The 23,776-nt window shown below is 37.5% G+C and overlaps 1 protein-coding gene across 2 annotated transcripts in view; it reads right to left on the bottom strand.

Moving 5' to 3' along the window:
- Positions 1-2,329: 2,329 nt before the first annotated feature.
- pkn2b (protein kinase N2b) overlaps positions 2,330-23,776 on the bottom strand; it is a 42,844-nt gene continuing 21,397 nt past the window's right edge. The window contains exons 3-22 of one of the 2 annotated variants that reach the window (XM_079883612.1): positions 18,601-18,755; positions 15,559-15,682; positions 15,307-15,461; positions 14,322-14,535; positions 13,436-13,621; positions 12,247-12,356; positions 10,621-10,764; positions 10,447-10,522; positions 8,668-8,845; positions 8,288-8,414; positions 7,507-7,628; positions 7,333-7,408; positions 7,043-7,134; positions 5,203-5,379; positions 5,053-5,115; positions 4,891-4,967; positions 4,658-4,800; positions 4,225-4,332; positions 3,960-4,040; positions 2,330-3,866 (exon numbers count right to left, since the gene is read on the bottom strand). In XM_079883612.1, the coding sequence (XP_079739738.1) occupies positions 3,663-3,866; positions 3,960-4,040; positions 4,225-4,332; positions 4,658-4,800; positions 4,891-4,967; positions 5,053-5,115; positions 5,203-5,379; positions 7,043-7,134; positions 7,333-7,408; positions 7,507-7,628; positions 8,288-8,414; positions 8,668-8,845; positions 10,447-10,522; positions 10,621-10,764; positions 12,247-12,356; positions 13,436-13,621; positions 14,322-14,535; positions 15,307-15,461; positions 15,559-15,682; positions 18,601-18,755 (2,612 nt within the window). In that variant the 3' untranslated portion in view covers positions 2,330-3,662. Of the gene's footprint in view, positions 3,867-3,959; positions 4,041-4,224; positions 4,333-4,657; positions 4,801-4,890; positions 4,968-5,052; positions 5,116-5,202; positions 5,380-7,042; positions 7,135-7,332; positions 7,409-7,506; positions 7,629-8,287; positions 8,415-8,667; positions 8,846-10,446; positions 10,523-10,620; positions 10,765-12,246; positions 12,357-13,435; positions 13,622-14,321; positions 14,536-15,306; positions 15,465-15,558; positions 15,683-18,600; positions 18,756-23,776 lie in introns of both variants that reach the window. The other variant, XM_079883611.1, reaches the window with a different exon arrangement.

Genomic DNA, 23,776 nt, shown 5'->3' with positions numbered 1-23,776 from the left:
ACACGTTGACGTGATTGACGTTTCTTGGTAGTTTGTGACGTCAGAAACACCAGTGATTTCAAACCGCGTTTTTGAGACTCTTTGGTTCACTGCAGTTTTAAAGAGAAAATACTCAGCAATGGTGTTGACATGCATTTGTAGGCTACATGGTTTGTCTTAAAGCATATTAAAAACACCACATTGACATAAAGATTTTTACCACAGGGGGACTTTAAAGTCTTTTATCAGTGATACCCTAATTTCCTCCTATATTTTTGTTCACTTCCTTTCAGCAGATAAAAAAAATTCTCTGAAGCACCAGCAAGTGAAGGGCGCAGCCTCTCCTCTCCAACCTATTTCCCAGCTTCCCTTTCCTCTTCCTGTCTGTAAATCTGTCCCATGTCCTGACTATCCCCTGGAGAGCATGTAGCCTATTGCTATGAAGATAGCGTCTGGTCACTGACTATCAGACAGAAAAATCAGATTTACAGCACTGTTCAAAAGTCTGATCAGGTTTGAAAATCTGGTTTAATCTAATTTAATTAAGTTTGAAAAGGGTCAGACTTGCCCTTTTCGTATTATACTAATATGTTCTGGATGATATAAAATAAATATTTAAGATCTGTCACTAATTGTTACGTCCCAAGGGACTTATGTGTGTTTTATTGCTGTCTCGTCTCTGTGTATTCCATGTCTTTCCTTGTTGCTCCTCCCACTATCCACTTCACAGGTTTGGGAGTGCCACCTGATTTGTGTTCCAGCTTGTTAAGGTGTGAGTGGAGCAGTGTATATAAGAACCCAGAGAGTTCCAATCCAAGAGAGAGACTGAGGCTTTCCTCTGAGAGACTGTCATCTTCCGGTCCCAGCACTTGTTGGTTTCATTGTGTTTGTGGTGTCAGTTATAGTGGTTAAAAGAAGGTGTGCTAACTTCTATGTGACTTTGTGGTAACCTTGTGTTTATAGTAACATCATCTAACTGGAGTGTTTTTCTTTTAAGTTAATATACTGTTTGGTTGTTTCTTTATTGGGATAATTTGTAGGGAGGTGGATGCCATTTTATTTGAGAATTAGTTTTCTCCTCCCTCTTCTCTCCTTTTTTTTTACTTTTGAAGCTAGGTAAGTTATTTCTAAAAACATTTAATAATTTATTTTGTCCGTTTCCCCTCCTGAAGTCCTATCTTTATATCCCACTGATTATGTAAAAATAAAACTTGTGAAATCTTTTTACTTTACAAACTGCTGTCCTTGTAATGTGTGCTTGTCCTGGGACCTGGAGACAGGAGTTCTCTCATTCTCTCCCTGCAACTTTTGTTAGGCTACCTTCCTTTCCTGCCCCTAGACCTGAAACGGATCGCTACACTAATCAAATAAGTAGCCTACATTTTGACATTTGCCTTGTGAACTCTTTGTACAAATGGTCAGATGTTCTAGCATCCACTGAATCACAAGATGCTCTTTGGAATATTCTCAAATCATGCTGGATGACATGGTGCGTTTTCATACACCTTTTGCACCAAATAGCTGGTTTCTCAAATACTGCAGAGGGAGTATTTCACGTTTATGATACTGTGCAGAGGAGGTTGTTTAAACACATTAGACACTACCTTAATCTTGCACACAGAGGAGGGAGTTTTGAAAGTTCACAGAGTGGATGAAGTTTTCAATGGGAAAGCCTATTACTCATGTAATACACACCCAGACAGGACCAGTTAGACCCGCAGCGCGATAGTTTGTTTCTTCCCTGCAGCAGTTAGGTGACTCAAACATTAACTGCTTCTGCTTTTTGCGAATTTGTCACATGCCACTCACTGCAGGAAACGGTTAAAGAAAAGTGGCTTATTGGTAAATTCTCCTAGACCGGTTTGCATTTGTCACTGATACAAAATCCCATTGTAACAGCAAGTACTAAAACTAGACCAACAGGTTTGACCAGACAGGTACGTCAGTCATCTTCCACCTGTTGTAAGATTTACATTTATCACATTAGGCTATCGCTCAGCAGTAAAGCCGCCAATTCTTATTTCATAACAGACAGCCCACCAACAGGTTTAAATGCAAAGTTATATTTAAGCAACATTGTCTGTCCAAATGTGCAATCAAATATGAACTATTAAACATGTCTTTCGTTATGGCAAGCTAATCATTACATTAGCCTATTTGATATCAAGCATGCTTATGGCGTCTATTAATCCAACACACACACACTCTAAAGGAAAAAAATCAATCAGACACGACTTCAGGTGGACTAAAGGTTTTACACAACATTTTTAAAAGACAACATATTGTTTCAGCCTGCCTTAAGTCTAATTCTGAAGTGCATGTAAACCATAGACTGTAAAAACATACTTAGTTGATAGTATGGGTGTGTGTCTTTATTAGTTTGTTTGGAGCACACGCATTCTTCTGTGAAGTTCTTACCAAGAGGAACAGACAGAAACCAGGTGTCAGTTGGTGTACAGAATGTATTTGAGGAAGGTTTCGTGATACACTTGAGTGGAATTGTTGGCAGGAGTCCATCATAAGCTACCTCACAGCTGAGTGAGTTCACTGGAACAAATTATGTCTAACAAGTAGGAATGGTAATCACAGACTAATGAAACCATTTCTATTAAAATGGTTTAATGTTGACATACAACCACAAAATGGCTAAATTGTGAGAAATCGTTGTAAAATGATCTGAAATAGTCAGACTACAAATTTCCTTTAAAAAAATGTCAACTAATAAAACATACAGCCAGCTTTGGCATGACCACATGCCAAAAATATACATTTTTTTTTTGTATTCACGAATATACATTTTTACATTCCATTTGAAAAGTTCAGAATTGCTCTCAACTTTGAGCTGCCCTCTCCAAAATGATAATCTTACAATTCATATATGTGTACAACCATTGTCATAACATACAGCAGATCCAAATGGCTAATATTCTAAAAAATACAGTATAAAACTATAACTTACATTTCTTTTGATGATTAGAGTACAAGGATGCTTTTATAGAAACAAAAAATTCTTGAAAGATTAATTAAATCGCAGCTTTCTCTCATTTTACCTTAATAAAATTCAAGTTAATCTGTGCTCTTGCCCAAAGTCTTTTTTAATCTAACAAAAAGGGTAGAAGAACATTTGGCAGGAACGCTTTGGTAGGTGTTTCTGTACCTGATAAGTTATTATTTGGAAGCCCTGTAAAGAATTTAAGGCATTAAAGGGAATACATGAAAATAAATTATTCAATAGAATTCTCCTTGAGCTTTCTCCTCTTGTAAGATGTTTCTATTATGGAGTGAAGAATTTGCAATTTGAGGTCTTGGCCAGGTTCAGATACTCAGTTGTGTGTCTGCCCCCAAAATCTGAAGACAATAGGCACATTTTAGTCTTTGAAAACTGAGAAAATGTGTTGAAAATGGAGAGAGAAGCTGCAGTTGATCCTGATGAATCCTCACAAGTTTGTAATGGTCACTAATCAGTGTCCCAGTGCTCTGACAATGAAAAGACGCCACATTGGGCTACCAAGACTCAACCACTTCATTCTTGTTTCTTAAAGCAGGTTATTACCAATCCCTTAAATGGCACGAGTAAGAGCATAGAGGAAAAGAGGTTTCTTCTCTAATGTGTCCTATAGAAAAGGAGTTTTTCGGCTGGTTCAGTGTTGAGCATGTGTGATCAGGGTTTATGAGGATCTGGGTTAACACCAGTCAGCAATGTAGTCAAAGTCTGCAAACTGCTCCTGCTCGTTGACTGTCAGAACCCTCGGCTCACGAGGCGGAGTCAGTATCGGTGCCTCTGAGGTGAATTCGTCATCGAAGTTACTAACGTCCTCACGGCTTTTGATGGTCGGCACGAATGGAGGCCGGATCTTCTTTGTCAGCAGTCCATCCCAATCCATATTCTAAGGGAGAATAAACAAATGTGTGGTAAGGACTTTATCGGTGACACATGGAAGTAAAAAAAAAAAAAAAAAGAGGTAAAACAGATGGCCTACTCTGAAAAACGGATGCCTCTTCACTTCCTCCGCATCTCTTTCCCCTGCACCAAGGCGCCGCTCTGGATTTCTCCTTAACAACTGGATAAAGAAAAGAATGTTTTAAGCTTATAAACATAGCTAGTAAATTCATGCTAAGTGCCATAACAAAAGAGAACTGCCTTTCTAAAAAGCGGTGTTGTCATTTTAAGGATTGCCCTATACAATAAAATGAGGTGTAGCCTAGGACAATAGTTAAACTAAAGCAGGACATGTCCAAACATACCCTTCTCATTATGGAAATGGCTTCTGTGGAGAGGAACCTTGGATAGCGAACTTCATCATTAACAATACTGTCAAACACCTCCTCTTCATCATCGCCAGGAAATGGGGACTGAGAATAAAATGAGAAATAACCCATCACCACACAATCTCTCCATGTCATTTACAATTACACGACTTCAATGCATAATGCACTTCAATTTAAATGATTTTTTAAAATAATGATATAATTGAAACAATTTCAGTGTACTATTTCAGATAATAGAATAATGGAAATAACTGAAAAGTGTCTTAAAGTGAATATATAGCTTTTTATTTCCATGAATTTGAATTTATCAATATTATATCACTATAAAAAAAGTTAAAAATAATTATTAACTACAGTCTTAATAAATTTTCCCCTTGGGATCAATCAAGCATCCATCCATCTATCATACCTCTCCAACCAACATCTCAAAGATGAGAACTCCCAGACCCCACCAGTCCACCGCTCTTGTGTACGACGTCTCTGTTAAAACTTCAGGTGCTAAGAACTCAGGAGTTCCACAGAACGTACTAGTACGATCTTTAAAGCCCATTCCTATATGGTGGGAGATGGAATGAGTTACACAAACAGTAATGACAAACACATAAATCACACAAACATTAGTAATACAAGTACATTATCTACCTTCTTTGCAGAGACCAAAATCCGCAATCTTAACATATCCCTCAGTATCTACCAAAAGGTTATCTAGCTTCAGATCCCTGCAGAAGAAAATATATGACAGTCACATGTGGTTCACAGAACATTCATTAGTCTTCAGTTTTTACATTCAGCACTGACACTTACCTGTACACAATTTTATGGTCATGCAGAAATTGCAGCCCCAAGACTACGCAAGCAGCATAAAAACTGAGGGAATAAAAACAACTTTTAGCATTTTAAGTAACAAATGATCATGTCAAAGTGACATCAGCAATGGTAAATTCAGTCACTCACACAGCACGAGGTTCAGAGAACACGTCTGCATGAATGTGCATCATCAAGTCTCCTCCTGCTGCATACTCCATGACGAAACACACATGCTCCTTGGTCTGGAAACAAGCGAAGAGGTTCACCAGGAACGGATGCCGAACACTGTTCACGGTCTCAAAGATCCTCTTCTCACACATGAGGCTGTGGATATATATATTAATAGTTAGTATAAATGGATAGTTGATGAAGAATGTCCATTACTTTTTTTAACATTTCTGGTTAACATAGGCATACATACTTTAGGTGCTATATTTAAGATGGTCAACTTTATTAAATGGTCCTGCAGTGTAACAAATGCATTTTTAAAGACTGAGGGACTTTAAAAGTAGAAACATTCATGTAGTGTGTTAATTAACATGGCCACATTAACTTTATGCATAATAATTATAACAGAACATGCTAAATGTGCTGTTTTGGAATGGAGCATTGCATGTCAAAATGCATATAATATGTAACAACGACTAATGATAATGTATGTTACATTACAAATGTATGTAGGATATATTAGAAGCATACAATTTTATTAAATTTTTCCTCAGTGCCAATCTAAACTTAATGTTAATCTAAAGTCAATTACTGACAAAACAAATATAAATACATACAATTTATATGCGCCAAAATATATATAAAAAAGATTTAAAGTTGGCACAATTTTCACAATTCTGTTCAAATCATCAACTAAAATGTCCACTAAAATTTGCATTAACTTATGACATTTAAGACAAAGTAAATGAAGACTAAAATAAATGAATACGACAAGCTGAAATTTTGTGGAGCCCCTAAAGGAACATTGGATGGGAAAAAAAATATGAGATGGACGGTAGTTCCCCAGAGAAACTTTGTGTCCACTCGCAAAACTTCTTTGCTAGTGAGTTTCTTGAGGGAACGCAAAAGGTTTTGCTAGCAAATGCAAAGTTTCTCGAGAGAATGCAAAAGCAATGAAATATATTTGTTCCATCAAAATGTCACTTTAGGGACTCCGTAGAAATAGACACTTTAAAAAGGACAGTTTGTCAAAAGACAAAAACTGTAAGAACACTATGCTCTGTGGCTCCAACATGTCTAGAGTACAGCTCTGACTCTTTTCGCCTTTAATAATAACAGGAAGTAAAACAGGAGCAGAATAGTCCCCACTGTATACAATTACTGATGTCTCTACAAATGCTTCCAAGCATCGTCAAGTACATGACGTTATAAGTATAAGTTATAAGTCACTTAAACACACATGCATTTGTATGTTTGTGAGGTTGAAGCTACTTAAATTTAGCCTGACTACGTCAGACTTCGTACTTCCGCTCAATTTCATTTCGCTTCTGTACTCAGTCTGAGACAGCTTCAGAGCTTTCTGTTTGCCACCGGTCTGGAAACAGCCGGGCCAATCAACGAACAGAGGGCGGGCTGAGAGCCGTGACGTACACGCTGATTGTACCGTGGATGCGTAGATTTACTTCACTTAACCTGCAAAAGTCGTTCACAGCCATGTTCACTCCGGTATTTCGCTCGATGGTTTTGTTTTCGCATCATACATGTGTTTACAGTGAAAGTTAAATGCGGCCGAGCATGCGCATAACACACGCCATAACCAAACGTTATGTGATTGGCTTACGGGTAACCAATGATTTTAAACTTCAGACAAGCGCCCCCTAGCAAGAGAGAAAACACTTCTCTGTTATGCCATTCCAGACTCTGTCTACGAAGCAAAGTGAAGTAGCAGAGTCTGGTATTACCAGGCTAACTTAAATTGCCCTGTAAAGGGACAAATAAAGATTTTACTACTACTACTACTACTATGCATAGCCTTTACCTGTCCACTTCATCTCTTGCAACAATGTCACCTTTTTTCAAAGCTTTAATGGCAAACATTTCTCCAGTGGTCTTGTACTCAGCAAGTAAAACCTGTTGAACAATTAAAGAGATGAGACATTGAAACAATCTCCTGCAGAAATCACAAACTGGTGGTGTGTAGAGATAATCTACAATACATTACACAATTACCAAATACAAATGGTTAATGCACTGTGACCATTACATTATGGCACATTTGCAAATTCTACAGAGCTCACCTTATTGCACATGTGAAAGCACAACGTTTACCTTTCCAAAGTGGCCACGCCCCAGTACAGCTATACATTTGAAGTCTGTCAAACTGAATTGAACTTCCTCTTCTTCCCTAAAAGCATGAACATACACTTTGAGCATTTGACTACAGTTAATGAATGCATGTTTATATGTAGCCATGATGTCATCAGGAAATGGGGAACAGACTACCTTATTTCAGTTTTTCGTTGAATTGCAGTCAGTTCCAGGTCAGGCTGCTCATTTTCAACCAGACTGTCATAATCTGGTTTAGCTACTGTGTTGTTCAGGAAGTCAAAGGTCGCTAGGGCATCCTGTAGGCAAGAGGTACTTAAGAGTCATTCCAAACCTTTGCAAAAGAACTCTCCTTAAGGGACAGTTCTGCCAAAAATGAAGATTCTGTCATAGTTTACTCGTCGTCATTTTGTTCCAAACCCATGACTGACTTTTGCTCATCAAACACAGAACAGCATGTTGGGCAGGATGTTCACGCTGTTCTTTTCCTTACAACAGGGGCAGTCAAGCCCATAAATGACAAAAAACAAATGCCATATGATAGCTTTTTGCAAGGAAAAAAGTATTCATTCGCTTCATTCACATGACTTGGCCTGCTATATTTAAATATACATGAAGGTCAGTGAGATTTGAGAGCTGAGGTGAAGATTATCAGTGAACAATATTGAGTTCAATTTCTTTTCCTTACTCAAAGCAATCATATTACTTAAAAGTTGTATGAACTACATTAATGGTGCTTTTGGTCATTTTGAGGGCTTGACATTCGGTGATCATCATCCACTTTCATTGTATGGAAAAGAGTGCCATCAACATTTTGCTGAAAATTTTCCTTTTGTGTCTCACAGAATAAAAATAAAGTCAGATGGGTTTGGATCGACATGAAGGGGAGTAAATGATGACATCTTTCACATATCTCAGTTTTGTGTAAACTATCCCTTTAATACAACCCCTCCTTTACCTGCACCTCTTTTCTATCTGGGATCTTATCTGGTGGTGCTGTTTCCTCTATCTCCACTTCGATGGAGTGCCGTTTTGAGGGAGGGGTGGCTGCTTTGTCAAAGTCTAATTTGGTCACAGTGGGGTCGCTGATGAAGAGAAGACAAATCATAAAAGTTACCGCAGAGCAATAGTAACATTATGGAATGCATACACTGGGATACAGACCAGGAATGTTAAGTTATCTCATTATCTAAATATAGAGCACCAATTATGTTTCCAGACAGATTAGTCATTGTTTATCAAAGACTGCAGAATAATTTGAGGGCTTTCCGCTACTGATGCTCTTTTAGGAAATTAGTCTGTGTGGATGAGATGGAATGAATTTGTACACATATGCACCTGGGTAGGGAGTGGGCGTCTGGGTGGCCGATGGGTGCCATTTCAGGGCTAAATGCTGAGCCCAGATCAGCCGCCTGAGGACTGAAGGAGTTATTGATTGACGGAATGGCTCTTCTCACCAACCTGCCCCAGGTGGCGATGTTAATGTTCATCTGAGGGGCACGCGGGAACGTTTTACCTAAGAGGGACAAGGTTTGAGATGAAGAAACTTCTGAGCAGCAGATAACATTAGTTCCAAAACCTACTGCGCTACTTATGGAGGCAATATTTTAAAGCATCGTAGACATGTTTTCTAGCAGGGTTTATACAACTAAGGGTGTGTTCACACTTGTTGGTTCTTTTGGTCTGGACCAAAAAAGAAAATTATACATTTAGTCCTGGCTGGTTCGCTTAGTGTTCACTGGCATTTTTAACACTGAGCCTTAAGATAAAAAACAAAAAAATGCTGTGTGATTCTCATTATATGTTATTTATTATATTTGACCAGCTGAGAGCTCACAAAGAGCTTATAAAATGTGCAAAAGGAGTTGAAAGAGTCAGGAATTCCTCTGTTGCACACACAAACAAAGATTTGCTGCAAGACGCCGACGTTTCCAATGCCTGTACTGAACTGTAATTGGGCAACATTGCGACTATGTCGAGACAAACCAAGCATGCTTGAGCATTCTGTGCTTTTTAGGGTCGCATCTTGTGACATCGCGTCATATTTTTGGTTCGTTTAGATGTCTGTGGTCTGTGTTGTATTCATATTTCAGTCGAACCGCTTCGGAGTTCATTTGGAAGTGGACCAAGGCCCACCTTTTCAGGGGTCTCTAACAGAGCAATCGCACAAGAGTTTGTTTTAATCAAACCAAACCTGCCAAGAGTCAACACCCCAAAATACCTAAGTTTAGCTACACTGAGACAATATAGCCTGTATCCTTCAAATAGTGTAAAAAGAAATAATAAAAAAAAAGTTATTTATCTATTTATTTACAGAGAGGTGTTCTAATATCTTTTCTATTGCACTTTGAATGAAGCTGGCCACCAAATAAGGTTACAAAAAAGTACAATTTGGTGCTGTTTTCGAACAGTGTTTTGCTAAGAGACAGTGAATAGCAGAAGAATCCAGAACCGTAAATTGGATTTATTTATATATTTTTTTTATAAACACCATACCAAATACTAAAATCTGAACAGCTGTCTAAAAACATGTAAACAAAGTTGTGCAACTCTTATCTACCAGAGTAACCAGGGCATTATTTCTGCTTTTCTACAAGCGCCACAATATCAGAGAGTGATTTTACACATTCATTCAGACTGTCTTAAGTTTTTATGCATTGGTCTAAACAGCTAACGGACCAAAATTACGTCTCAAACATTTGTGTTGGTGTGAATAGACTGTTAGCTTAGCAACATGCTAACAGAAAACTTGAGTCTCCTATGCAGATCACTATTTGTGTGACACCTATAAGTTAAGCTGCCAGTTCCAAATTTATCCTTTATGAGGATCCATGATGGATAAGTGCTTTCTTAGAAGGCAGCTGCCTATGTAGGCAGTAGACAGACAGTTCATGAGCTTAAACCAGCTATTCAGCCTTTTTGTAAATACATGGTTCAAGCGAGTTCAGAAAGAAGGTCAAAGTTCATTCTGACTTCACCGTGCAAACACTGGTCCCGCAGCAGAGCAATATTGAACCACAGAACTGTGTTAAGAGTAGGCTGCTTAATCTAATCTGTTTGAGTGAACATGTCAACCATTCTCAACACTGAGGCATATTTGCCACTTCATAATCTTACCTTGCTGTTTGGAGAAGATTTTCTTTTGCCTTTGTAGTTTAGGTCGCCTCTCAATAACTGGGTTAAAAAATGTAACCTGTGTCCAAAGAGACAGAGATAATCTCCAAAATATCCACAACAAGGCCATCAAATTTGTGTATTACATGTCTGTATGTAGTGGAAAAAATTAATTACCTCAGCAAACAGTGTTCCTTGTGGTTCCAGGTAGAGGCACATGCCATGACGCTGGTTGTCCAGGAAGTCCTCTAGACGTAAAAACTTAACAGCACACAGTGAGCGCCAGTCTCTCCAATACACAGCTATCTCCAGTTCACGAGACTACAGGTCAAACAGAAAAAAATAATTTAATGTATGATATTAAGTATATTACACACTGTATACACTCTTTTTTTAAAGACATGGATACTTTTATTCAGCAAGGACAAATTAAAATAGTGGAGACAATCAAGAATTACAAAATTACAAAAATGTGTACTTTCTAGTCATCAAAAAATCCTGAAAAAATGTATCACCACATTTTCACATAAATATTAAGCAGCACAAACGTTTTCAACTGTGATGAATTATTCTTAACCCACCAAATCCGCATATTAGAATGACACTGAAAACTGAAGTAATGGCTGATTAAAAAATTGCAATTGCTTTGCAATCATACAGGAATAAATTACATACAAAAAAAAAGAAAACACTTATTTTAAATTATAATAATATTTAATAATATTACTTTTTTTTTATCAAATAAATACAACCTTGGTGCACAAGAGACTTACCAACCCTAAACTATTGAACGGTAGTGTACATGCATTTAGGCTAAAACTACTAATGAAATTAGTTTAGTTACAGTGTTGTGCATGGTTGCCAGGGCATTGCTATGTGGTTGCTAGAAAGTTATGGGAGGTGAATCATTCATGTCCAGTACAAAAGCTGAATTTTAAGGGCCTAACACCTCACTGTTTATGCTGTGAGCATGAATCTATAGTATGAGCAACAGTAACAGTGAAGCTTAACCCAGCATGCACCACTTATGAGTATTACTAAGGTTCACAGCCAAAGGTTTGACATTTACAGGCCTTTTACAGGTCTTTTCAGAGTCTGTCTGCCATAGCACAACTACTAATTAGAGCTCTCTTGTTGCCTGCCATGAGATTAAAAGATTATGTCGTCACACATTCAAAAGCAAGTCAAAACACACAGACATGCATGTGTAAGTTCATTCAATAATCAATCCTTAAATATAAATTGAATACAATAACACAGCAAGTAGTAAGCCTCCAAATCAGTCTTACTATGAACTATTTTCAATATCTTCCCTAAGGAGTAATTTAATTTACACTTATTTTGGGAGATGTCAAGAAGAAACCTGTGCAAATCCATCAAAATCAAAATAAAAAGTGTCTGAAATCAACCAATTTCTTAATGTGGAGGAATGGAGATACATTATAAAGATGAACAAATAGGGAACTAATGTTGATTGTGAACATAATGACAAACATTTCAAGTAAACTGAGGTTTGCTTATGCAACAGTGTGACTCAATAATAAATATACTGCAGAAAGGGAACATTTATATATGTTAGAATTAAGAGATTACGAGTGATGACTTCTGATCCGCCTTTTGAGAGTTTCCATAAGAACTGGGTCAAATCTGGGATTAACATTTCCAAAGTTAATTGAGAGAGACTGGAATGGTGTGCATGTGTGCATATGTGTGCCCATCAACTCATGTGTTGAGGGGATTATGGGATAAGACTGTGGTTTGACAACTGTGCAACTGACTTTTATGCAATTTCTCATGCATTACCCGGTCAAGTTCCAGTGTGAACTTCTGGTCCCAAGATTGGTTGCTGACTGGCTTCCAATGGGTCTGTCCCACAACTGTGTTGTCCAGCTTCAGAACGGCACTGATTTCATCTGCCATAACAGCACAAAATACCTCTTAAATTATTTGTCTTTAACAGAGGCATGAATATATTCACAAGAGATTAGTATTTACATTGATTTATTGTGATTCATAAAAAAATGCTGTGATGAAAATAAAAATATTCCTTAAGGACATCAGTCTGCACGATAAAAAACAAAAAAACAAAACTTAGACTAACAGTTTTTAAAAAGCAGATGGAATACAAGAACAGATCTTGTGTAACTGCCTTTCTTGGACAAACTCGATTTACATGACTGAATTTAAATGGAGATTATCGAAGCAAATATTGATATATTCAGTTACTTGTGATTTAATTAATCTGCAAATCATGTAATGAATCATTAGCATTTGAATTAAATGTAAAAAAAAAGTAATCAAATAAATTCAAATCGACAGACCATTCAAAAGTTTGGGATTGTCAAGTTTTTTTAAATGTTTTTGAAAGAAAACCAAGGCTGCATTTATTTGACCAAAAATATAGTAAAAACATTAATATTGTGAAATATTACAAAATTAAAATAATTGTTTTCTATTTTAATATCTTCTTAAATGTATTGTAATCCTGTGATTTCAAAAGCTAAACTTTCAGCATCATTACTCCAGTCTTCAGTGACACGATCCTTCAGAAATACTGAACTGCTGCTCAAGCAACATTTGTTTTTATATTATCACAGTTGAAAACAGTTGTGCAGCTTAATATTTATAACATTATAAATTACTTTACTGTCATGTTTGATCAATGAAATGCATCATAGATAAAAAAGAAAAAAATACTGGCCTCAAACTTCTGAATGGTAGTGTATTCACTTGCATACAAGTCAGAATAAGTCTCTCTTATTTTCCACAGTCATTATGATGGGGCGACAATGATTGAAGATGAAATCAAGTCAAATTCAAGAGCCTTAGTTTGTAGTTCGCTAAAAGCAGATTGTACGTGAGTGAATGTAGTGTAATTTATATTGGTTACTCGATTTGAAATGGTGAAGCCCAACGGCAATGCAAGATCCTCAGGAATGATCTTAAATGGGATTTTCAAAGGGCATTTAAAACAAATACAAAGCCACTCAACTGGACAGATCATCGGACTTGGATAGGGTTCTGGTGCTGCCAGATTTGTTCTTGTTTCCTCGGCTCATAAATGAGGAGCGTGCCTCACTGGGGCTCCAGCCGGGTAGAGGAACAGCTGCTGTCTTTGAGCGACCCGGGACGTTCTCCAGGAGGTCCTGACAGCCCATGAGCCTCACGTCTAATGTGCCTGCGGATTTACAACAGAAACCCTACTCAGAGCCAAAAACGCTGCATGATCTTGAGATGTAAATCACCAAACACATCTATTCTGATTAACACAAGATAATAAGTGTGCAAACAATTACAAATGTCTATTTCAAGACACAAGCAGTAGTTATAATAGAGCCTTATATGGAAAGCACTACATGGTTCAAGTCTATAATGGTAACGTAAGCTCTCTCGTTCTCCTTTAGAGTGAAGGTCAAAGTTGTGTGTGATAAAGCAAAGGGTGGGGGAGGGGGCCGCTGGGGCTGAGTGTGTGGACACTGTGCGAAAAGTCGAGTGTAGTTCCTACATGCCTATACCCAGACAGCTGTTCCGCCTCTCAAACAGAGTTGAACGTACAGCAACATGTGTTGTGATAAAGGACTAAAGGGCCCATTCACACGGGGAGCGAATATTTGCAGAGAACAAGACTATAAATTGAAACAATGCATTCTAACGTAGACAAAAATTCAGCTGAACACATGAGACAAAAACTCAGCTGAACCCCCCATATCTTTATTTGAATTAAAGCCTAGAAGGATAACTTTTACAAGCCCTTTATTAACCTTTTGAAGTATTACAAGCTGCCATCGTTAAAACCAAGCTAAAATGGGACCAGTAAATAACAACAGAGTTCAAAACACCTTGAGTACCATGTGACTGTATGAATTTTGTTTTGTTACCAGTCAGAGCAGCAGGTTTGGCCACAGTGCTGTACTGGTTGCTGGTGGATATGATGCTTTGGCGGGGACTGAGAGGTGGGGAGGACACCATGGCTAACTCCTCCATAATCAGATTGCCCTTCGGGTGATTTCTGGGCAACTCACTGAGTCTCTGCTCCAGAGAGAACTTCAGCAAGTCTAGCTTCTGACTGGACTCATTCAAGCGGGCTTGAGCCTGCAAGAGAAAGTTAACAGCGTTTACAAATGCATTGAGACATAAATACACACATTTTAAATGCAGTCAACAAAACCTCCAAAGACCTTTGAAAGACAAACCAGATTTAGAACCTGTCACAAAGATAAACAGTTTTATGTGCGTAACATTGGCAGTGTGAGTGGAAAACTGCATGGTAAATCTATGGGATAGAGTCTGGACGGATGCCACAGTTGAACACAAACTCTTCACTACCTTGTGCAAGTTCAGGATTCAAATTTCTCTGTGAAATGAATGTGTAACAGAAATTGTTTGTTTTTTAAACTTTTTTTTAATTACAGAATTATTTATTCTTTTCAAATAGTGCAATACATATACAGTACTGCTCAGATTATGCACATTATGAAATGTTTTTTCTCCAAAACACATTGGGAACAATTATTTTAGCAAACCTGTTATCAAATTAATTAATTAGTACAAAAAAAAAACAAACAAAAAAAAAACATTTGACAATGCAAATTCACCTTCTAATAGGTAGGAAAGTGACAGAGTATTACTCACACATGAGTAAAACAAATTCATGACAGTTCGAAAACTATTTAACCATTCTGTGTAAAGTGAGAAAGGCTGTAAACATTTGGAGCTTGAGGCAATGCAGGCTATTAAAAAAATCTAGTTAAATGAATAACTGGATTAAATGGATACAGAAATGAAAGTGTTTATATAAGCACAAGAAAACGATCAATCAATGAGAAGCAACTATAAAAACAATGATTTAGAAATGAAGCCAACCTCTGAATGAGCTTTCTTCTCCGTCACCTTCCCTGTTCCAAGCAGTTTCATCACGTTTTTGGCACCCTCTGCCACAGCAGACTCTATCCGGAAGTGATGTCGTAGCTCTTCTATCCTCAGGTCCAGGGGACTGATGATAGGCTTGCTTGAAGTTACTGCTAACATCAGATTTATGACTTTTTACCACACTTCTGCCCATTTAAAGTGCAAATCATAGATATAATTAGAGAGGACATCAGCTATACCACATACCATCATTGTTCTCATAGTTCATCTCGCTGGTCTGGCTGGCTTTAAGGATCTGCATTCTAATGAACTCTATCTTTGTCTTGCTGTCTTGAAGCATCTGCTGAGCTGCTGCGAGCAGTTTGCGGTCCTACAGATGTAGCCACAGCAGAAAAGTAAAAACAGAGGAGTTCAGAAACAAAAGGAGGAATAAAATATACAGAACCATAGTTTATAAACCTTCAAATATGAATATAAAAGGAGATATGCACTTGAGTTCAATTTCTATTCAGACAACAATGTCAAATAATCCCTGTTCACACAGATCCGCGAAAACAAATAAAAACACTGTATTTTGCACACCAGGCTAGTAGTTGGCGATGTCACTTAGAAAAAACACTACGTGCCTATAGACTGAACACGTAATACGACTGCGCATAACGTCACCATTTCACAAATGCACACTTTTGTAGTTTACACAGATACGATAGTTTATCATTTTCAAAAACTTGCACTTTAAAACCCATTTTCAAAAGTTTGCGTTTTCAGGCCTCCATAACGCTGTTGTCATGTAAATGAACAGCCAAAATGCATAAAAAGTTTTTAGTTGAAAACAGTGTCGTGTAAACTGCACCTCAGATCCCTTTTGAGGTGCCCTAGAAAATCCCCTTAAACATATTCTTAAACACCTGTCAGATTGGACAACTGTAAAAATTGTTGTAATAAAAATGTGTGTCCTGAATGTCTGTATTATGTATTAACTGTTTAATAAAAAAAAGTATCTGAGGCCATGCTGTATTGTGCATATAATCATAGTTGAAACATGACCTACCAAACCTTCATTAATTCATATTCTTAGTATGTCTTACTTTTATGATTTAAAAGTTATTAAAAGTAAAACCAACAAATGAAAACCTTGCCGTTTGTCTGAAGTGTCAAGGGATGTTTCCTTGTCACACCAAGCATTCAAATCTAGTGAATGTGAGTGAGTCAGGACTCAGGAGTCTCTATGGACTGAACTTCCTGTAAGGCTGACGTTACCTTAGAGGCCTTTCCTCCGGATGTCTAAAGCAGCTGGGAACCTGCATGAAGGACTCACCACTTAATTTTGACTGACCAGACAAAACCCACATACCGGTTAATGTGTAATTTTTTTCAGGGTCTAATATTAGCTTAACCAATGGTGTGAGTTTGGGACAGGGTTACCCGTATGGCCCAGCATTAAAAGACAGGGAGTTTTTGTTTGCATGCAATTTGATTTGTTGCCACAAGTGGCGCAAAAATGACTTTAAAAGTTCTTGAACAGAGCATTCGAGGGCCAAGAGAAACGTAGGAGTATCTCTTAATCAGTGCGAGTCAAATTAAGTCATGTGCCGCAGTGCTGAGCATGTTTTCCTGACAGCTTTTTGGAGGGTACTAAACTGTTCATACATCTGGAAATGAGTCAGAGTCCCTTGTTCTGTCTCCCTGTGTTTATCACTCCATATATTTCGCCCACAAAGACTCTGCTGATTTAACAACTCCTTTGTGAGTCCAAGATGATAATTTTAGCCATAGAGCCTCTTTAATTAACCGTTCTTGATAAAAGGCAGGAAAGGAGGGTCGGACACTCCAGACCGAAGCCAAATCAAACCATGGATTCCGCTGATACAACATGTATGTAATGAGACACACTACATGTACAGTAACCAGCAGTGATTTCCTGAGGGGGAGGGTGGAGAAACATAACTGAACTGTTCTATTCCAGTTCTCCTTAATGTCAGCTGCACCCTAGGGGGTTACTACCATGACATTGGCATATGTGTATAAATGAGTCTGGTCTGGCTTCCTTTACCTCTTTAGGAAAAAGGAAAGGAGATTTCATCTAATTTTAGAGAACATATTTGCTAACATCTGTTTTCATTTCTTGGGATGAATCTCTCACAAGATCTTTAAGAGATCAAACGGTTTATCTTCTCTGCGAGTAAGAGCGAAGTACAGTATTTAATGTAATTTAGACCTGAAGTGTATTTTATTTATACAGTACTGTACAAAAGTCTTAGGCACGTTAGTATTTTTTAAGAAAGTTATTTATATCTTTTTTTGCCATTAATTGTAATAATCTGTGAGATTTTTTGTATGCACAAGCAGTCTAACAACAGCAGGTATGCTCCACACGGAGATCTGATCTCGCCATAATCGATTACATGAAGAAACAGAAAAAAACGAGAGACTAAATCCAGAAGAACTGCTCTAAGACTCTTGAAGAAACCCACCGGCAAAGCTATAGTACTAAGCAATGTTTTAGGCACTTGTGTGAAAATGCTCAAAAGTGAGGATGCTTTCAAAAATACTGTCATATGATCAATTAACTTATATTAACTAAATCAAATCAATATTTGGCACGCCCACCCTTTGTGTTTTTTTTCCCCCCTAGCTACACTTGCACATAGTTTATCAGGTAGCTTTGCAGGTAGGTTTCTTAAAGTGTCTTGGATACATTGCTGCAGTTCTTCTGGATTTAGTCTGTCTCAGTTTTTGCTGTTTCTTCATGTAATCCCAGATGGACTTCGGTGATGGTGAGATCAGGTCTCTGTGTAGAACATACCGGCTGTTGTCAGACTGGATTATTACAACTGACGGAAAAAGACATTTTTGGAAATCTACACATATTTCCTACTGTGAAACACCGGCTTAAAACCAATTTTTCTTCTTTTGTTAAAAATACTAATGTGGCTTAGGTTACTAGTTTGCCACTTGAAGGTTGATTTAACTGAAAAATGTAAACACAGTGGCTCCATCAGTACCAACACTGCCACATTGGCTCAATTAATGCTGTGAGTTTGTTGTAGAACTATTAAAAAGGGGGAATGTTCAGTAAACCTGTTTAAAATTGGGTATATTTTTTTAACAACTGCACTTTGTAACAGTTATACAAAACAAAACACAAAACAAAACAAAACAAAACAAAACCATCTTAGCCATTTTTCCAGAGAATTTATGTCCATCAAAATGATTGTTCTTATCACAAGCAAATACATTAGACCACACAATCCACACACCACAGATTCTCTAAACGCAGGCTACTACCTTGGAAGAGCCGTTGGAATACATTTGTATCATATTTTCCGCTCCCTGTTTCACTTTGAGCTCGATGTCGGCCTGTTTCTTCAGAGCAGCCAGTCGGCTATTGTTGGTGGACGTCCGGGCTTCACTCTTGGGGGTGTCTGGGGTTAGTGGGTACTCTGACATTGAACAAACACAAATCAACATCAAAGAGTTAATAATGCACTAAAACAACAATAAATACAGCATGTTTGAAATGTTGTAGAAATTACAGCGACTGCAAACATATGGGCAGGAAATGCACCCAAGATTAGCGAAACCACACTCGATCCTTCAGGGCAGGTAGAAAATGCTAAATGCAGGACAGCTAGCATGAGCACAACATAATTTTATTACGATGGTAAGCCACAAACAACTACACAGAAAAACAAACAAAGTGTAGCTGAGGATGATTAACTTAATTTTTTGCCTGTTTTTGCTTTAAACCCTTTAAAGGGTAGTCTCATACAGCCAGGCTTTTAAACGGCAAAAGGTCCAGTTCACATTATAGCTAATTCTGTCAACCTGAACCACAAATTTATCCAGAAAGAAATTAACTGATGGAATATACAGTTCTGTTTGTGTATATCTTGTTTAATTGCCTCTTAAGTGCCTTAAAGGATTAGTTCACTTCAGAATTAAAAATTCCTGATAATTTACTCACCCCCATGTCATCTAAGATATTGATGTCTGTCTTTCTTCAGTCGAAAAGGAATTAAGGTATTTGAGGAAAACATTTCAGGATTTTTTGAACAGTTATCAACGGGTTGAAGGTCCAAATTGTAGTTTCAATGCAGCTTCAAAGGGCTCTACACGTTCCCAGCCAAGGAATAACTGTGCTTTCACACCGCCGCCGGCGAGAGCGTCAAAGTAACCGGAAGTCATTAATTTTCAATGTGAGCTGGTTACGAGCGACTGTGGTCACACTGTCTTGGACAGTGTGGGCGTCGAGGAAAGTTGAAGTCGGGGCAACTTTATGGTAATAAGCTATGGCGCGATTCGGCGACAACCAATCGGAATGTAGAAGTCCTCCGCTTGAGGATTCCAGAGAACATAGTCGTGTAAACTGGTTCTGACCAAACATTAGTGCCCATTTCCAAACAGATAATTGCTGTGGCGGGTTTCCCAATAATATACAACGTTTACCCATGCATTAAGGAGAACTCCGGTCAATTTTAACATTGAGTGCTGTCAATACAGAGAACAATGACAAAAATCGGTGTTGCCTACACCGTGTTATCCTCTTTTTAAAATTTGCACCCTGTTGACTTCAATGGGGCAAGTTTTAAACCTGCTTTTAGCCTCTTAACATCCTTGATGTGTCATTATAAGTGCACAGGTCATGTGAGTGATTCCTTCGGAGTGAACGCGGGTCAATCTGACTGCAGTAGATGTGAAAGATATGAATAAAAATGATATTTATTTAGCCAGCGCTCATACCTGTATTTACATCCTGTTTTCGGTCAAAGTCCATAGTAATCGATTGTCGAGTCCACACGCATTGGTTTAGTACCTATGATGATCATGCGCGTGAACTCGACAATCAGTCGTGAAATGAGCGTGAAATGAGCTCAATGTTAAAATTGACCGGAGTTCTCCGTTAAGGCTACACTTCAACCAGGACAGTTATTGTAATGTAGGCTGCACACAAATTAAAGTGTTAATTAACAAATTAACAAGACCAAGGCTAGTAAACATCTCCTATAAACTACGTTGAAATTAGACTAGGACTTAACCATGAACACAAAAGGTTAACTTATATATAGCCTGACTACGTCAGACTTCGTACTTCCGCTCAATTTCATTTCGCTTCTGTACTCAGTCTGAGACAGCTTCAGAGCTTTCTGTTTGCCACCGGTCTGGAAACAGCCGGGCCAATCAACGAACAGAGGGCGGGCTGAGAGCCGTGACGTACACGCTGATTGTACCGTGGATGCGTAGATTTACTTCACTTAACCTGCAAAAGTCGTTCACAGCCATGTTCACTCCGGTATTTCGCTCGATGGTTTTGTTTTTGCATCATACATGTGTTTACAGTGAAAGTTAAATGCGGCCGAGCATGCGCATAACACACGCCATAACCAAACGTTATGTGATTGGCTTACGGGTAACCAATGATTTTAAACTTCAGACAAGCGCCCCCTAGCAAGAGAGAAAACACTTATCTGTTATGCCATTCCAGACTCTGTCTACGAAGCAAAGAGAAGTAGCAGAGTCTGGTATTACCAGGCTAACTTATACACACACTGAACAAAATTATAAACAACACTTTTGCAGAGCATCCCAAACATGCTCAATGGGTGACATGTCCGACCGATTGTTTTGCTAGATAAGACCCTTATTCCTTGGCTGGGATCGTGTAGAGCCCTTTAATGCTGCATTGAAACTGCAATTTGGACCTTCAAACCATTGATAACCGTTGAAGTCCACTATATGGAGAAAAATCCTGGAATGTTTTCCTCAAAAATCTTAATTTTATTTTCGACTGAAGAAAGAAAGATATGAATATCTTGGATGACGTGGGGGTGAGTACATTTTCATGAAATTTTAATTCTTAAATGAACTAATCCTTTAAACTAATCTAAGCACCTCAGACGTTAGCGTTTAATCTGAGGAAGAAGAAAAAAGAAAAAGAAAAAACTTTAGGAGATAAGAGTTGTGACAACACAGAAACAATACTATTATACTCATCTTATGGTATTTTATAAGATAAAGAACATTTTACCTCCAAGCCAAAATTTCAACTTGTTAAAACATGTAGCCAAATACTATGAGGGTGGTTTTTGTTTAACTTTAGCATTTGATGAGTTGTGTAATAAGCAAAAATGACAATGATGTAATGACACCCAGTGAAGGACTTGTGCAGGCAAGAAAAATGCAAATGTTCTCTCAGGTGACAGTGTGCCAGTTTCTCAAAGACTCTCTGTGAGAACAACTAGGCCATCATGGAAAGACTTGCACAAGATTGAGCAAACATAAACATGAACAGAAAACACCTTAGGAGAAAAACTGAAAGAACGGGGCAAAACTGGATAGTCAGTATGAAAGATTCTTCATCTTTACCTAAACAAGCAATACTAAAACTACTCAAATTCACATACGATTTAAAACATGATCAAGTTAAAGGCAAATGGCTAATTGTGTAATTTTCTTCCTCTGAAACTCTCTCTCTCACACACACACACAGGCTTGTTTTATGACGAGCTGAGGTTCAGAATGAGAAGATCATCAACTCATGTCCTGACAAGAACACTTAACCACAAATGATATAGGCTACACCTGCAAAGGTAAGGTGGAAGCCCAGTTTCTTACATATAGCTCTGTCATGACATATAGAGGACTAAAGCAAAACATTAATATTAATAAAAATAAAATTCAGTGTCACTAAAAAAATTGATAGCTGACATGAAATGCAATGTGACATGCAATACTAAATCTACGGTTTTAAATCGCATTAAGCTAATGATTAGCCATGCAGCTTATATAACCTGAATACCTTAAACACAAAAATTTGTTTAAAACTGGTGGCCACTCACAATGACTAAAACACATTTAAAATAAGCAAAATCCACGGTCGCTTATCTCGAGCTTGCTGAACTGCCCAGTGTCCACACAAATATGCAAATCTTTAAATCTCTATGCACTAATACACAAACATTAACATCCAATGTAACCAGAAATCAATGATACTCATAGGGCTGTCTTATTTAAAAGCATTAAAAAATTTTTATTAAAATTTAAATTAAGCATTAAAATCCATCTTAAATGCACAAATCTGATCTTTTCACCAATCTGAAATCAGTTGACTGCATGATTCACATGTTGGGAATTCCCATGCATTTACTCACTGCACCTGAATACAAAGTGATGATTTCAGATTTCTGAGCAACTCATCAAGAGAGTATAATATAATTCAGAACATTCCTGTATAAATGGTTGGGACATTTCTGAATAAACTAAGACATGCTCATTCTTTTTGTTATTCTCTTCTGGAACTACTGAATATGCTCACTTGCACCATTTATACTTATTTCGCGTCTCCCATTTTACATGTTCTGGAAAGAAACTTATGCATAGAGGCTTATATGCCTTCCTTCACATTATTATTTTTTGTCCACTGATTTATACTTTTAAAAATGTGAAGAAAAAAAATCCTTTGAGCAAAATGTGAACTTGACATTTCACAACAACTTGGCATTTTATAGCTCAGGAATAGGGGTGGGAGATATTGACAAAAATGAATATCTCGATATTTTTTTCCAATATCTCGATATCGATATTCAGACGATATTTTTGCCATCCTTCAAAGAAATGTGTGCAAACTGGCAAAGAAGGTCCAGTTGGTCTTTTGACTTGCTGCATTTGACTTATTATTGTAGGCTATAGAAAAAAAAATAAAAAAAATAAAGGAGCTAACTAAACAGAATCTGAGTTAGCCCCAACTTTGTGCACTTACAAAAAAAAACAAAAAAAAACAAAAAAAAACCGAACTACGCACCTCTTGCAACAGTGATTATTAAATCAAACAACAATATTGTTGATGATAAATTCAAAGTAAAAAATGTTCTTTTCAAAACGCTATAAATCCCTCAATTTTTTCCCCAAAACGCAAAATCCATCTTTTTTTTTTTTTTTTTCAAAAATTGATGGTTTGTCTTTTTAAAAAAGTATTTTGTCTTTTATTTTTTGTTTTTGCATTTATGAGGAAAAAACAATATTACGTGACAGTTCTCCATTATGGACGCGAGCGCTCTGAAAGCGCACTAAAAGACTTTCAAACTTTCACAGAGACCTCAAAACAGAAAGCACAAAGCCTTTCTTTAAAACGAATTTCGTTTTGTATTAATTGTATCTTAGTTTTAATATTTTTTTCATTACCAATTTCTGGATTTAATGCATAAAAATAAAAATAAAACTATGTAGCCTAATAAATGTGCATTTCTCCGGTGCGTTCACTAGCCTACTGCAAAGATCGCGAGTCAATAGAATAGCCTATCATAAACTTCATCTTTGCAGCCGACACAGAAATTAATAAACAATTAAAATGTCTTATTGCAATATTTTACATAATCATTACTTTTGCTGGTTCTTTGAGGCAGCTTTTTAGGTTTATGGCGTTTTGGAAAAGAGCTCTTCACGTACAAACACCGTTTCACCAAGG

Source organism: Squalius cephalus (assembly GCF_949319135.1).
Source record: "Squalius cephalus genome assembly, chromosome: 10".
Classification (NCBI taxonomy): Eukaryota; Metazoa; Chordata; class Actinopteri; order Cypriniformes; family Leuciscidae; genus Squalius; species Squalius cephalus.
This window is presented reverse-complemented; position numbering and strand designations above follow the sequence as displayed.